Source organism: Coccinella septempunctata, chromosome 2 (assembly GCF_907165205.1).
Source record: "Coccinella septempunctata chromosome 2, icCocSept1.1, whole genome shotgun sequence".
Lineage (NCBI taxonomy): Eukaryota > Metazoa > Arthropoda > Insecta > Coleoptera > Coccinellidae > Coccinella > Coccinella septempunctata.
In genome coordinates, this window is record NC_058190.1 from 52,236,845 (window position 1) to 52,252,078 (window position 15,234).

General features: G+C 38.1%; 1 protein-coding gene across 1 annotated transcript in view; it reads left to right on the forward strand.

Annotated features, from left to right (window-relative positions):
- Positions 1–15,234, forward strand: part of LOC123308462 (protein Wnt-5b-like) — a 47,800-nt gene that overhangs the window by 19,327 nt on the left and 13,239 nt on the right. Inside the window, exons 3-4 of the mRNA XM_044891117.1 lie at positions 7,694–7,935; positions 14,443–14,623. Of these exons, the coding sequence (XP_044747052.1) occupies positions 7,694–7,935; positions 14,443–14,623 (423 nt within the window). The remainder of the gene's footprint in view (positions 1–7,693; positions 7,936–14,442; positions 14,624–15,234) is intronic.

Consider the following 15,234-nt stretch of genomic DNA (forward strand, 5'->3'; position numbering starts at 1 on the left):
AGAATTTGTAGCCGGCAAACATAAAATATATTCAATTAATATACTAAAGTTTTCATGCCGAAGATTGTTGGTGTGAAATTGTTTGGATACTTCCACCCAACGAGTTTCCGTGGAAACATTTAAATTACTCCATTCGATTATTTTTTGCTCTGTGATGTACATAGTACGAAATCAATGAAAATCCGTCAAATACTTCTGAATTAGAGTCAATATATTCCTTCTCAATTAATATAATAATTATTATATATTGATATAATAATTTTTTTAAATCTACCCAATAAAATATCTCCTTTTCTTTGGTAAGGAAACAAGTCCACTGCTCCAGATATTTACTGGCCACCTCTTTAATTTTAGCGCGGTTTTCGAAAACGGGACAATTTTGCGTCCCGAAGTTCAGTTCGGGGACACCGGGACAAGCAATCAAAAAAAGGGACAGTCCCGTTCAAAACGGGACGTCTGGTCACGTTAGGTATAACAATTTGAATGAGCGGACCTGAATTCTAAATAGCAATTCCTGAAACCCTGTCTCTTTTTTCAATCACTTTCGGCATTTTCGTAATAAAAATTGATATTAGTTGTGGCAACGGCGTTATGACATTTCATGAGTGCCAACCTTGCTCCGTTCTAGTTACAAAAACTTGAGAAAATTATTTCATGGCCAATCGACTGCTAAAATAAATGTGAATAGAGTATACACTCTTTGAATATTGAGGAGTTATTCATACATCCTCTACAAAGGATGTGTTTTCCCAATAGTTTTTCTCTCGAAGCTTTGACCTGCTCGATGCCTCAATCCCAGGAAACGTTTCGTTTTTCCGCAGATCCAGAAACTGGTCGCATTCGCAAACCCTTGTATCAGACGCAGCAATCTACGAAGTCTGCATTGTGGTCGGCGGCTATCGGAAGCCGGTTTTTTCGCTCACCGTGTGTATCTGATACGGTCGAACCAGGCACTATCTAACGTAATGGGTAACACTTATCCTTGTTAAGTTTCAATAAAACCGCTGCCGGCTAATCTTCCGTACGGTGAGAGGTGTTTGCCGTATTCTCGGAAGAAGATGGTTGTGCCATTATGGAAACGTGTAAACATTGTTCGGGTTTGATGTACCAGAGATCATGGGAAATGTTTAGGTTAGCGCACTTGATAGAATCAAACTTTTTTTTGTGTGAATAATTCAGTTTTTATGGTACTTACTCAGCGGAGCAAGGTTTGCCATTGACAATAAAAAACATTGTCAGCCTTTTGCCAAATATCCTTCGTGGTTTATTCATTAGATGTTCGAATATTTGGTGCTCTAATCCATTGATCAGTATCAGTATACAGGGTGGTCCAGATCGTAACCAAAAAATTTTAACCACGTATTCTACATAAAAAATAAGCCCTAGTTTGTCATATAAACATATGTCGAGAAATGTTTCCTCTCCGAGATACGGGGTGTTGAAATTATATAAAAAAAAAATGTTTTTTATTAATAACTCTCACACTGCTTGAAATATTTCTATGAAATTTGAGAAATCGGTTTTGAGCGTCAAAGAGCACTTTTTGCATAATATCATTTCCTTTTTATTCTACCAGTGGCGTCCGTATTGCAGCGAGGCCGAATATTTTCAGATAAAAAAATGCTACACCACTGGTTTTTCCGACAATAAAAATTACTATTTGAATCCGTATTCAATTTGGAGCAAATTCGGTCTCTTGACTTTTTGCTGGACGAGGCACCGTTTCCGGTTAAAAAAATAAAATACATTCTCATGCATGAAGAAATCGCCAAAATTTGATATGGTAGGTACATAATAATAATAAGACTATTTTTGCTATATTAAATTTTGGCGATTTCTTCATGCATGAGAATGTGTTTTATTTTTTTAACCGGAAACGGTGCCTCGTACAGCAAAAAGGTAAGACACCGAATTTGCTCCAAATTAAATAAAGATTTAAATAGTAATTTTTATTGTCGGAAAAACCAGTGGCGTAGCATTTTTTATCTGAAAATATTCAGTTTCGCTGCAATACGGACGCCACTGGTAGAATAAAAAGAAATGATATTATGCAAAAAGTGCTTCTTGACGCTCAAAACCTATTTCTCAAATTTTATAAAAATTGTTGAAGTTATTTTCCTTCCTGATGTTGTGATGGGTATCTTTGCCTCTATCGGGATAGAGCATGGCACTTCAATATTACACATTTATTATGCATGATGGTTTATCTTCAGACACCCATCGAATGCATGTGTTCTCTGAGATTACATTGACCAGTAATAGTTCAGGGACAGAACCTATTTGCTGTCTGCTCAGCTTTAGCAAGTTTTTAGCTACAGAGTCTGTATCCCCTGTACCTTTTTCGAGCCTTGCTGCGTCCCAAACCTGAGGTTTGATTGCAAAAATAATTTTAATGTTGTTTTCTATTGTACTCGACTACTTGAGACCTGTCTTTTGGTTTCATTAGCCTAACTACCTATTATAAACTCCTGGAACTCACTTTAAACTGAATATACTGATACTCAGAGGTTTTATAGACATTTCAAGATCTGCTTGAATCTTTCTTCCCCCAAGAGCAGCTTTGCTCTCAGAAGTATCAGAGTATATGACGATTTTTTTACCTCTATACTTTTTTTCAGGTTTTCCCTGAAACACACGTCAATTACCTGAATTTTATTTTCCTCATATTTTTGGGTTCGCCAAATATGCCCTCACCTATATCTCTATTTTTGGACCCATCTGTAAACTTTTTCAGCATCTCCGTGAACCAATGAGAGTGCTACACATTGGTGACAATACTGATGTATATATGTGCTCAGACCAAGTCAAATTGATATCGCCTTTAAAACAGTTTCTTCAAAAGCATTTGCGATTAGTCGCTAATATCAGTCATTGAAGCCTATCATTGTGCATACTCACAATCATCCCGGATGAGCACCAATAGTCTAACGAATTCCGTGAAGATCAAACAGCTGTTGTCACGTTAGATCAATCATTCCCCATCGCTAGAAAAGGATATGAAAATGTCTATTTAACCATAATGGACGTCTACCTGTTATCGGTCGTAAAAAACTACTTAGAACGATCACTAATTAAAGTCAACGCTAAAAATGTGGTAGGTTTTAATTTTGCGATCATGCAGGCATGGTGATCGTTCTTTTCAGCCCGCGAGCTCACCCGGGCTGTCTTTCAAGTCTACATGCAGCTCTCTTCCGAATGAAAAAAAAATATATCGACAGATCGGGAATTCTTTTCAGTTCGCCGCAAAAAGAATGATTCTTGTGGTGCTGTCATCTATCACCGGTGAAGCCATAGACATAGAGACATGTCTATGGGCGAAGCCAAAAACTGTCCACAGATCACAGTATCAATTAGTTGTTTCTATAATCTGTGTCGTTTACATAACACAGATGAGAGCATACTTTGCTGTCTGTTGACATCCATTACAAAATGATATTAATTTCATTGAGTACATGAAATGCCTTTGAGCCTTTTATTGTACTACAAATCTGGATCTAACACCACAGTCCTCCTTCCAAGAACAAAATGGTCATTATTCTCTCAATGCGTCTCTTCTTCAGGATAACTGGTCCATTCGCTGTTACACTCTGATCATACACACGAGATCAACGATATAAGTAACATCAACGACCTGCGAATTGACCATGTACGACATAACTTTTCCCGATTTCTCGGAAGGTTTATGTCAAGCAGTTAATTTTTTTCGCGTCAACCTGATTGCATCTTTCATTATATCGTCTTTGAGAGATGTAGGTAATTATCAATAAATAATAAGTTAATGAGAACTTTCCACATGTTAGTGTAGTTCATGTGGGGAACATAAATGTTAGATGAGCTGTAATTTTACTTGTTGATAGAGGTTCAACGACTTTATAGATAACAACGTTTTGCCCATGGCTTCACTTGCACGACTCATTACATTATATCATTATTTTGTGAGTTTTTTTATAGATCTTTTGCACCTTTCAATTCATTGAAATTATTGGTGTTGGAGAAAAAAGGAAAACTGACTCAGATTTCGGAAAAATCAGTCTCATATGGGTCATAAAGGTTACGAATTCAAATAGCCTCATGATGACCGATCGGGAAGCCCAGTTTCTGTATCAGTCCCCGAAAATATCGATGCAGTTCATGACCGTCGAATTGGGCTAAAACAGATATCTGAAGCACTGAATATTTCATACGAACGCGTTCATCGTATAGATTACGTCAATTTGGACATGAGAAAAATTGCTGCAAAATGGATCCCCAAATGTTTGAATGTTGACCAAAAGCGTGCAAGGGTAGAAGCATCTCGTTCGATTTGTGCTCGACTTGAAAACGATGTAGACTTCTTAAACCGGATTGTTACTATGGATGAGACTTGGGTACATTTCTACGATCCAGAAACAAAGCAACCAGAACTTTTCCAGCAGATTTTTGGACACGAAAATTCTTAGGTCTTGGAGAACCAGAGTGTCGCCATTCCATCGATTGTTGCATTGTTTCTGGATCGTAGAAATGTACCTAAGTCTCATCCATTGTAACAATTCGGTTTAAGAAGTCTACGTCGTTTTCAAATCGAGCACAGATCGAACGCGATGCTTCTACCCTTGCTCGCTTTTGGCGAACATTCAAACATTTGGGGATCCATTTTGCAGCAATTTATCTCATGTCCAAATTGACGTGAACTATATGATGAACGCGTTTGTATGAAATATTCAGTGCATCAGATATCCGTTTTAGCTCAATTCGACGGTCTGGTAAAATCATTTCATGAACTGCATCGATATTTTCGAGGACTGACACAGAAAGTGGCCTTTCCGATCGGTCATCATCTTCAATGGAGATTTTACCTCTTTTGAAGCTTGCAGTCCAATTTTTCACGTTCGCATACGAAGGACATTGATCACCAAGGGTAATAAGCATATCTTCGTCAATCTGCTTACCTCTTAACCTTTTCAAATACAGGTACTTGATGATGGCTCGGTTCGATGTTCACAATTTCGGTGGACATCTTCTTTCTTTTAATTCATTGCGTAACTCCGGTTTACTTTTTTGACCTCAAACTTCACACTGACACTTCTAAGGAGTTATTGTTCGTTGCTATGGTAACGCAATATTTTTTTATGCATGGAACTGGACTGGATATATCGATTCTATCCAGTCCCGCATCCATTTCAGTAGGTAAGTGAATTCGAAATTGCATATCTCGATATTGTGGGCGCATTCCCAACAAACCTCCACTTATTATACGCGAAAGCCTGTCTTCAACACGTTTCAACAGACTTCAAAGTGCCGACTAGTAACTCCGATTGCTACAAGTCCACTTTTTGAGCAACGCTCGTCTTCACGGTTTAAGCTCCTACAAGAATGCTGCGCTCTCTTCAATTAGTAATGAAATATCCCGGAGATACTTCGGAGATATGGAATGATAAAGGTAATAAGAGCCTGCTTCTTGACGTGAGTTGATTGTCGGTGTTGTGTGCTGCACGCCATATGGAATTTATCATAGAATCGGACTTGACTACTTCCTCCTTCCTGAATTCTATGTTGAAACATAAGGATAGACAGGAGATAGCATCTTGATACGTATAGAGGTCCGGATTTTATGTCGATTCATTTCTAGGCGTGTTATCATTGTATATTGTACATTGTAACCCTATAGTACCCAAATTATCGGAACAATCCTATATAATCCGTTCTCCGTTAACGTCTAATAGGCCATCCACCTTGGGACGCCCTGTGTAAACTTAATGAGCGGAACTGGAGAGTCTTCTTCTCCAAACCGCTGCATTTCTACGGCCTCGAAAATCGTTTTCAGCCTCATTGTTATCTCGCTAATACTGAAGCAAATTCTATATGGATCAATTAATCATAGAAGGGGGTAACTAATGGAGTAAACGTCCCCATTCATTAAAATCGAACGCCCAACTTGCCGATTTTAACGAGCAACTCGAGAAGCCTCTAACCAATCCTTACGCAGCATCATATTCCATCTTCTGCGAGAAGAATACGCTAAAGGCCAGTCGATCATTTGTTATTTCTCCATAAACGCTACACTTATCCTTCCCCGGACTTTTCCAAAGGCCCATGAATAAGCTCGGAGCAGGAATTCCTTGCATTTCAACGATTCCGCCGGTTGCAGTTGAAACCCGAGCTTACCGGATTTTAGGTCACGGTTTATAATGACCTGAAAGTGCACCTGATACACATAGAATATGAAGATATGAGAAAGTTGATACGTTCTTTTTGCAGGTGCGTTTCGTGAAGATTGCGTAAAATGATTATTGTTATTAAAGTAATTAATAATCCTGCAGGTCATTTAAGACTCCGTAAATATCAACTGGAACCAGTTTGGAATGTCCGCTTAATATAATAGGTATCAATTCATGTTTTGGAACAACAATAACTAAGTATTATGAGATGCAAAAGGTTTTGTACTCATCTAGGCAGCAGCTAACTGTAAACGCCAGTTGATAGTCACAGCATTAACCATTGCACCAAGAGATAATTGCAATAACTTCATTGGAACCTTCTGTGGTGAGTAAAATGTACCTACAAGAAAGAGTAACAATCTGGCGGAATCTTCAGAGGATAGATACTATCAAAATTTTCCCTTGGAACTTTGATACTGCGAGATCTAAGAAGCATCTGGATCTTAGCAAGCATATGCTACATCTTCTCACTGCATTCCTCACAGGTTATTGTAGCTTCAGTTAGCACCTAATGATTGAAAGAGTAAGAGGATATGTTGAAAAATTCTTAGCCTACTATTGAACCAAACAAAATTTCAATGTCAAAATATTTCATTACTTAACATATTCTCCCCTTAATTGGATACATTTATTACAGCGAACCTGCAACGTCTCTAGACCTTTCAAAAAAATTTTTCTTCTCGCTCTGCAAACCAGACCTCCACAGCTTTTATTACTTCCTCGTTGGGAGAAAATTTACGACCTCTTTAACTTTTTTTCAGTTGAGGAAAGAGATGAGAGTTGCATGGAGCCAAATCTGGTTAATAAGGGGGGTGTCCTAGTAATTCAAACATTAAATCACGAATTGCAACATGAGATTTGTGTGCAGGGGCGTTGTCCTGCAAAAACAAAACACCTTTGGATATCCAAAGGTAATAGGCTAAGAATTTTTCAATATATCCTCGTACGTATTAGAATGTTAGTGCCTCATACACTTGTATTTGAAACAACCATTCTACATTCTGTTCTCGGCATAACAAGTGTTCATTCTTAAACCAACCCGTCAACATTATTCGCTTTCGACTGTCGCTAATCCCATGAGAAAAACGTTACAACATTGTCTCGCACCTACAAAAATATTTCAGCACAATACACATACCGGTTATAAATAATGGACAATCTGGGACATCGAAAAATGCGTACAATAACGCCATAAATCACTCTGCCTAACCGATTACCCATTATCCGAGGGAAACTGCAAACAACCATTGTTTGCCTATCCTATAATGAAGATGCGTACGAAACCAGTAGTGTTTTAGCACTTTGTTCAGTTCCTATAGACCGGGAACAAAATAAAATCGAGGCATAATAAGCACGGATAAGTGACACCGTTGCAAAATGCACGTGTTAATTTTAACTGCAAATATTGCGAACAGCTACCGTGTTTCCACCTTGTAAACAGTGTCCTTGCCTAACCATCAACAGAACATAATGACGTAAATGTGTCCCTTTTTCAGGAGGATGGGCTTGATGCAAGACGAGATGATGCAGTCCGACCAAAGCACACCATCATGCCTGAGCCTACCTGGTCTTACACCTGGACAGTCGAGGATTTGTCATCTGTATATAGATCACATGAACGCTGTGGCCTTAGGAGCCAAGACAGCACTGGCGGAATGCAAGCACCAGTTTCATGGCAGAAGATGGAACTGTTCGATACTTGATGATGTCAGCGTTCTAGGACCTGTTCTGAATATGGGTGGGTGTATCAGTTGCTAAGTGAATCATTAACAAATATAAGTTTCTATTTTATCGAGTTGCTTCATCCACTATGATTCACGAAGATAGAATCTCTCTTAAAATAGTTTCCACAAGTTATGCGAACGCCATCTTTGGTTTCGAATGTGTTATTAAGGTACGAATACTGGTTAAAATATTAGTTTGAGCGCATTAATTCCCTTCATTTGAGGAGTTATCACTTCTCCATTAATAGAATGAAATTTCGTTTTTGATATTCGATCTAAAGGGTTGCAATTAGTGTACTTCATCGTCAACAGCTTTGCCTTTTTTGGAAATCCAACGTCTACAGTCTAACCAAAGGTTTCTCGATGAAATTTGATACAAAATCCAATTACTGCCAAGGGGGGAGGCACTACACAAACTTAATGATGTCAACTCTGCCTAGCAATTAAACGTTTCAAAACGGAAAGCACGTCCTTATCTCCCAACACAAAAAAAAGAGTGGAAACAGTCGCATAATAGGCTTCCTCTAAACGAGCAAATAAACGCCTTATCTAGAACTCCTTAGATAAACCGAGCAAGTGCATGCAGGAGAAAGCATCTCACCTAAGAGATTCGTGCCTTCCTTTTAGTATTCATGGCATCGCACGACCATTATTTCCATCAATTAAAGATATGCGACAGCCACCGGTGGTACAAGGAAAACCGCCGGATTTGCAGCCTCAAATTAACATCACTTTAACGAGCTCGGTATTTCGAGTTCTTATTTATGTAAATCGAATGGTGGTTTCAGCTCCGCACGATCGGAAGGCCGTGGAAAAAGTCGGGATTTATCGGTCGTAAGTCGCTCGGGTATTTCGGATTTTTCGCGCGCTCTGCATACAGATGGCGCTTCTTGCCCGACTCGGAGGATCTTCATTGGTTTTTTGGTATGATGGCAATGTGGTATGCCAGTCCGGTCCAAAAGGAGAATGGTCAAATGGAGCTATTTGTCTATTGCGAATTGTCAACGGGGAATTATGACGGGAAGATTAGTTTGAAGGGTTCCCAAAGAAAATATCTTCCTGAGATAAACCGTTCTGATTGGCGCTTGTATCGCAGTGTCGACAGTTTAATGAACGACGTGGAAAAAACGAGAAAAAAATTACTGTATGCACTCTCCATGTGGATAGGTATATGTTGTATGGTCGGCGTATAACACAAACACAAAATATGATCCTTAATAGTTGGGGAAATTCGGGATTCACTCTTGCATGTCAGATTAATATAAGATAAGGGGATATACCTTGGACCCTGTACAGTACCTCTACCAAAAATAAGACCTATATGTAGGGGAAATTGTCTAGGATAGCCTGTCAGGATCATTTTACATACTCGAGCGTGTCAGATTAAGATATATGTGGTTAATTACATGTTGAAAAGTATAGATTTTCTTAATCTGACAATTTGAGCTTGACGAAAGTGAGTGGAAGGGCGCCAAATTTGCAAAAAAAAGTCACGTTTACATTCTCGAGCACGGTGGCTTTTTTCCTATTTTGAAGCTAATGATTCAAGAATATCAGAAAATATATAATCTGACAGTTTCAGTAAGGCGAAACAATAAAAATTGGCCATAAAGGTCACAAAAATCAGTTTTTTCGAATTATCTCCTCTCCTGGGCTTCAAATTGTTTTCGCATTCATTATAAAAGTTGTAGAGCACAAAATTTTCTACAAATTTTGTCCGAAGCAATTTTTTCTACTTTTGAACGTTTTTGAGATATATGGCGATGAATGTACATTAGACTGGGTTTCTACATTGACCTTGGCCTTTCATATGTGTGGCTAAGCTCCTCGCCTTCATCACCCTCTAACTGGAAAACGGTAATGAGTATGTAAAAATGCTTCGGAAAGAAGTTGTGTATAGAATTTCATTATCTACAACATTCATAATGAATACAGAAACGATTAGGGTATAGGAAGCTAAATATTTCACAAAAATGCATTGTTATCATTGTCAGATTAAGAAAACTGCCCCGATTAGTGTCAAATTAATGGGTGAACACGTCTGCAACACCGAGATTAACCATATGTATGAAAATCTGACACTCTCGAGTATGTACAAGTGACCATTTTTTTGCATTTTCAAAGGACAGCTGTGACCTAGCGTCACGACCTCTCAGTCTCTTGAAAAGTAGCTTCCTTTCAGCCTGGAGAATGAAACAATAGGTCGAGAAATTCAAATACCTGGGAAGCTTCATAAATACTAGGGTTAACCTGGACACGGAAATACACAACCGTATCAATTCGGCATCACGGGCATTCTGGAAGCTAAAAGACAGAATGTTTCAAAATCAAGACCTCAATCTGAAAACCAAGACAGCTGTTAACAAAGCAGTGGTCCTCCCAACGCTTCTTTACGAAAGCGAAAGCTGGACGCCCTACAGGCGACATATTAAACAGCTTGAACAAACGCAACAACGTTATCTAAGACAAATAATGCACATCAGATGGTTCCACAAAGTTTCGAATGCAAAAGTCTAGCAACGCGCGAGTTGTACAACAAGAATCTGTAGGTCACGGTTGGGTCTCCTGAGTCACAGGAGGGCACACAGTCGCAATTAGCACTAAGAAATTACAAGTCTGTTCGCACATTTGATCTGTTTTTATTGGTTTTGTCTTTTTGTAGATAGATAGATAATGGATCACTGTCACATCATTGATAGTTTATGTGCATGTATTTCTGATCGAAAACACTGGAGCAATTTTTATCCATCATCTTCCTTCACCCATCGATCATATGTTCATCCTTCATCCTCGTGACAGATTCCAAACCTCCATTCATCCTCTTCTTTCCTCAAAGCCGTCACAAATCATCTGGCCTCACTCAGCGACATATTTCCCACAATACTCATCCTCAGAACGTCGAAATTACTGCCGGCAAATTGTTTCGGTATTGTGGCAGCGGACGTTTCTCGGAAATTCTATAAATCCGAAGCGTTTTTTCGACCGCGAGAAGCATCCACTGTAATACCGTTCGGCATCTTCAATAACTCGGAACGTGATCTCGAAAGCGGTGCTTTAAAACAATGACCCTGGGAGAATCGACGTCCCGTTGGGTGTTGTGCAGGTTTCGACGTATTCTTCCTCATCAGAGACCGAGTTCTTAACGGGGCGCGATACACTTTACGTTGTAGCGTTGTGGATGTGAGGATGGGTGGGTATCTCGTGAACCAATCCTTTGAAACACCCCTTACAATGAATCTTCATGTACAGGGTGTTTTCAGAGGTGAGGCTTATTTTTTGACAGAAGGTAGAAGTCATTGAGAATGTCATTTCACCAAAAATTGTCTGTATAAAATATTAAATTTTGGACAAATCGTATTAACACATTGACGGATAGTACCTATTTGGCAGCTGCTTGTGATATGACGCGCATGTATACTGATTTAATATGGTTCAAAATTGTAGTGATATACATCAAAATATTAGTAGTGATTTAGAGGATGTGAATATGGAAAAAGAAACAACAGATCGCTTTAGACGTCATTGTCATAACATGATCAATTTTCTTCGTTTTTTCAAAACATGATCGTCCAAAGACGTTCTCATTTTTTTTCAACAGAAAAAGTAGAATTTCTCTTCATTAGATTTGGAAAGAAAGTTATAATGGAAGTTAAACATGGAAACTACGTAATTTTCGAGCGTAACACTCTTACATTTGAACAAATACTGAACACGCTGGATGGCTGTGTCGCGACTGAACACTCGGTATGGCGAAGCGAATGATTCCGATCAAGATCGTCATCTTTCGGGTTCACAAAACTCAAAATGTGTGAACGATGTGACGCCTTTTCATAATATCACACTTTTCCAACGTCCAGGAACGTCGTGTCGATGTTAGACGAGTTTATAGGAAGACGTCTATAGACGTCTGAAAACTGTGCCGTCACATCATGCACAGTGACTTGAACGTCTATAGACGTCGTTGTCCGTCAATGTGTTAATCAAATCACGATATTTTCAAATCACAATCTATATTTTTTATTAATTCAATAGATCTGACGTGAAAAATAAGGGGTAAAAACTTTTAGAGTTATCAAGGATAAACTTAAAAAAAAGGACTAAAGAAACAGAAACTTCTGTCTATGATTGGGATTATTTAGAATGGACGTTTGCTAACCTTGTAAATAATAAAAAAACGTATTTTTTTAAATTATATTTGTGCCTTTTGGTTGCTTTCATCATTTTACAATCCTTGGAATGTACCCGGCTCTCAAATCTAAGTGATATAAAAGAAAATTCATATTGAATTTTCAAGGTTTAAGGAGATTTGACATTATTCAGGCGTTTTTTTTCGTGTTTCATTCATTATATTTATGGTTTCATCCATAGACTAATAATTTATTTATTATCAGACTATGGTTTCATCACAGAAAGCCTCAACTACTAAGTTCTGTGATGAAATCATAGTCTAATAATGAATAAATTAGTAGTCTATGGATGAAACCATAAATATAATGCACGAAACACGAAAAAGAACAGCTGAATAATGTCAAATCTCACCTTGAAAAATCAATATAAATTGTCATTTATATCACTCGGATTTGAGTGCCGGGGGAATTTCAAGGATTGTGAAATTATTAAAGCAATCGAAAGGCACAAATATAATTTTAAAAAAATACGTTTTCCTTGAAAGAGTTTTTCCTAGTATTAACAAGGTTGGCAAACGTTCCTGAACTCGTCCATTCATAATAAATTCATGAAATGTCAAAAATATTTATCGGAACATCGAATTTTTATATCCTCCTGAATTTTTCGAAAGTCACAGACTGACCAAGTAGTTCGTTTTCTGTCATTCCAAGTGTTCTTTGATTACCAAACAGCGAAGAGTGTTATAGTACGTCAAAATTCAATATGGTGAAGTATTTTTTGAAAAAACTCCTCCCCGGCAAAAATATTGAAAAAAGTGTGACGTTTTGGGATAAGAATCCCAATAACTCATGAACCACTGAATTTCAAACAAGGTATGGCGTCTTGTTGAAATTTCCATCAAATCAGCTATAAACTATTCAAAGATATATTGGGTGTACCATATGAAATACGTAGTTGTAGTAGGATGTTCATTTATTAAGATTTTTTTTATTTTGCCTCGTTTTCCGATACTTCTCGTTCTAGTTCCGCTTTCAACGAATCCGAAAAAACGTTTCGGGCAATCAAATCGTTCATAGATCCGACACTAATAGCAGCCATTGAAGCGTGAGTCAAAGTTTCAAGTTATTCGTCCATATTTTTTGAACCAGTGGCTCGAAAACATCGGAGGGGTTGCAACTGCCCTTGTAAGCGGTTAAGAACTGTTGCATATTATTCATGGGGTTAATGCTATTTGTATTGACCTGGGAACACCCCATACGCTCTGTCAATTATCCCCCTAGGGAGTCTCTTGGGGTGAAATTGAGGGGGGGAATTTATGCTATGAATATAGATGGGATAGATTTTGCTACTCAATAAAATCACGTAGATTGACTTATTGGATTTGGGGTAAGGATATGTGTAGTTTTGGGGCTTCCTGTGAAAGAGTGGAATTGAATAGTTTGATTTAATACCGAAACTCTTATTGTTTTTTTAATTTCATTTTTTGTTTGGAAAAAGGTTGTGGAATTGATGAATCTTTGTTTGATATTTGTTTACTTTTGATCTTGATTTGTTGCAAAATCGTTATTGTACCAAGTTCTTCGTTGAGAGTTAATCTCGTGTACCAATTTGAGCAAAACTTGTAAGTTCTGCCATTAAAATCCAATGGATATAAAATGAAACGTGCCGCATCTTGTCATTTCTCTCTTTTCTAGATCGAGTCGTTTACTTATGGGCCATGTGTAATTTTAAAGCTCTTATGTTCATATTTCAGGGATTATCGTATGAATGCCTGTCCAAATGTTGACATTGTCGGCGTCCATACGGCATGAGCCCTGAGTACATACGGCCTTATCTGAGTCTCTAGGTGTATTTGTTAGAAAACAAACATTGGTAGAAATTATTGTAACATTCTTTTCCTATGGTTCGGCATTTGACGATACTTAAATACAGTACACAAACATTGAAGTGAATATTCGAGAGAACACTAAACTCTACTACTTTTTGCACCGAATAAAATTTTCTGTATTGCTGTTTAGGTATACAGGGTTAGGCTCTTACTCGTACAAATATTTAAACAGTAGATTCTTGAGGTCAAAAGAAACACTTTTTTTCTATGCCATTTTTTCCGATTTGTTCCTGATAAAAAGATATCTGTGACATTTAGTTGAAGCACAGAATAATTCGAAGCCAACTGCTAGGTTATTACAATCATTCATATACACCCTGCGGATCCTGCTTCCCTCGATTTGCATCTCACGATGAGAAAGCGAATAAGATCGTCTAACAAATTGAAATCGTCCCTCATTACGGATAGATCATTAAAGTTAACCATAATAATTCATAGACATGCCGAGTTCCATTTCCAATACGCATCCATAAATTCAACTCTCATTATTCCCATCAATTTACAGGCAGCAGGGAGTCAGCGTTTGCCCACGCTCTGGCAGCTGCTGGAGTGGCTTACGCAATATCCAGGGCGTGCAAGGATGGTCAGCTATCCTCCTGCGGTTGTTCGAGAATGAGAAGACCCAAAGATCTCAGGAAAGATTGGGTTTGGGGAGGCTGCGGCGACAATCTGGATTATGCATACAAGTGAGTAGAAAGACAAAGTAACACGATAACACCCTAAACCAAACTAGACTAGTTTTTGAATTTTTTGACATAAATTGGGATTTTCTCTGTGTTTTGTGTCACAGAACAACTAATGATGTGTCAAACTCAGTTGAAATATTACAAATTCACATAGAATGGACGGGTTCGGGAACTTTTGCCAACCTTGTAAATAATATCAATTGATATCAATGGAAACGTATTTTTTTAAAATTATATTCGGTTGCTTTCATCATTTTACAATCCTTTCAAAGTCCCCGGCTCTCAAATCCAAGAAAATTTATATTAAACTGCCTGGTTAGTCTGTGACTTACGAAAATTTCAGGAGGAAACTAAAATTCGATGTTCCGATGAATATTTTTGACATAACAGAAGCGATGACGAGATGTCAAGAAAGAAACCGATTCGTTGCATAGAATTCTATGAATGTTTTTGACAAGAAGGTATTCTATACCTTCATACATCTGTGCTCCATCACAGAGCTCAAATTTGAAGTTTATCGAAATCCACCTTCTGTGCACTCCTGGAGCATTGTCACAGATAGACAATGACAAGCCCAGATCCGTTATCCCTTCATCCCGATCCAGAACCGG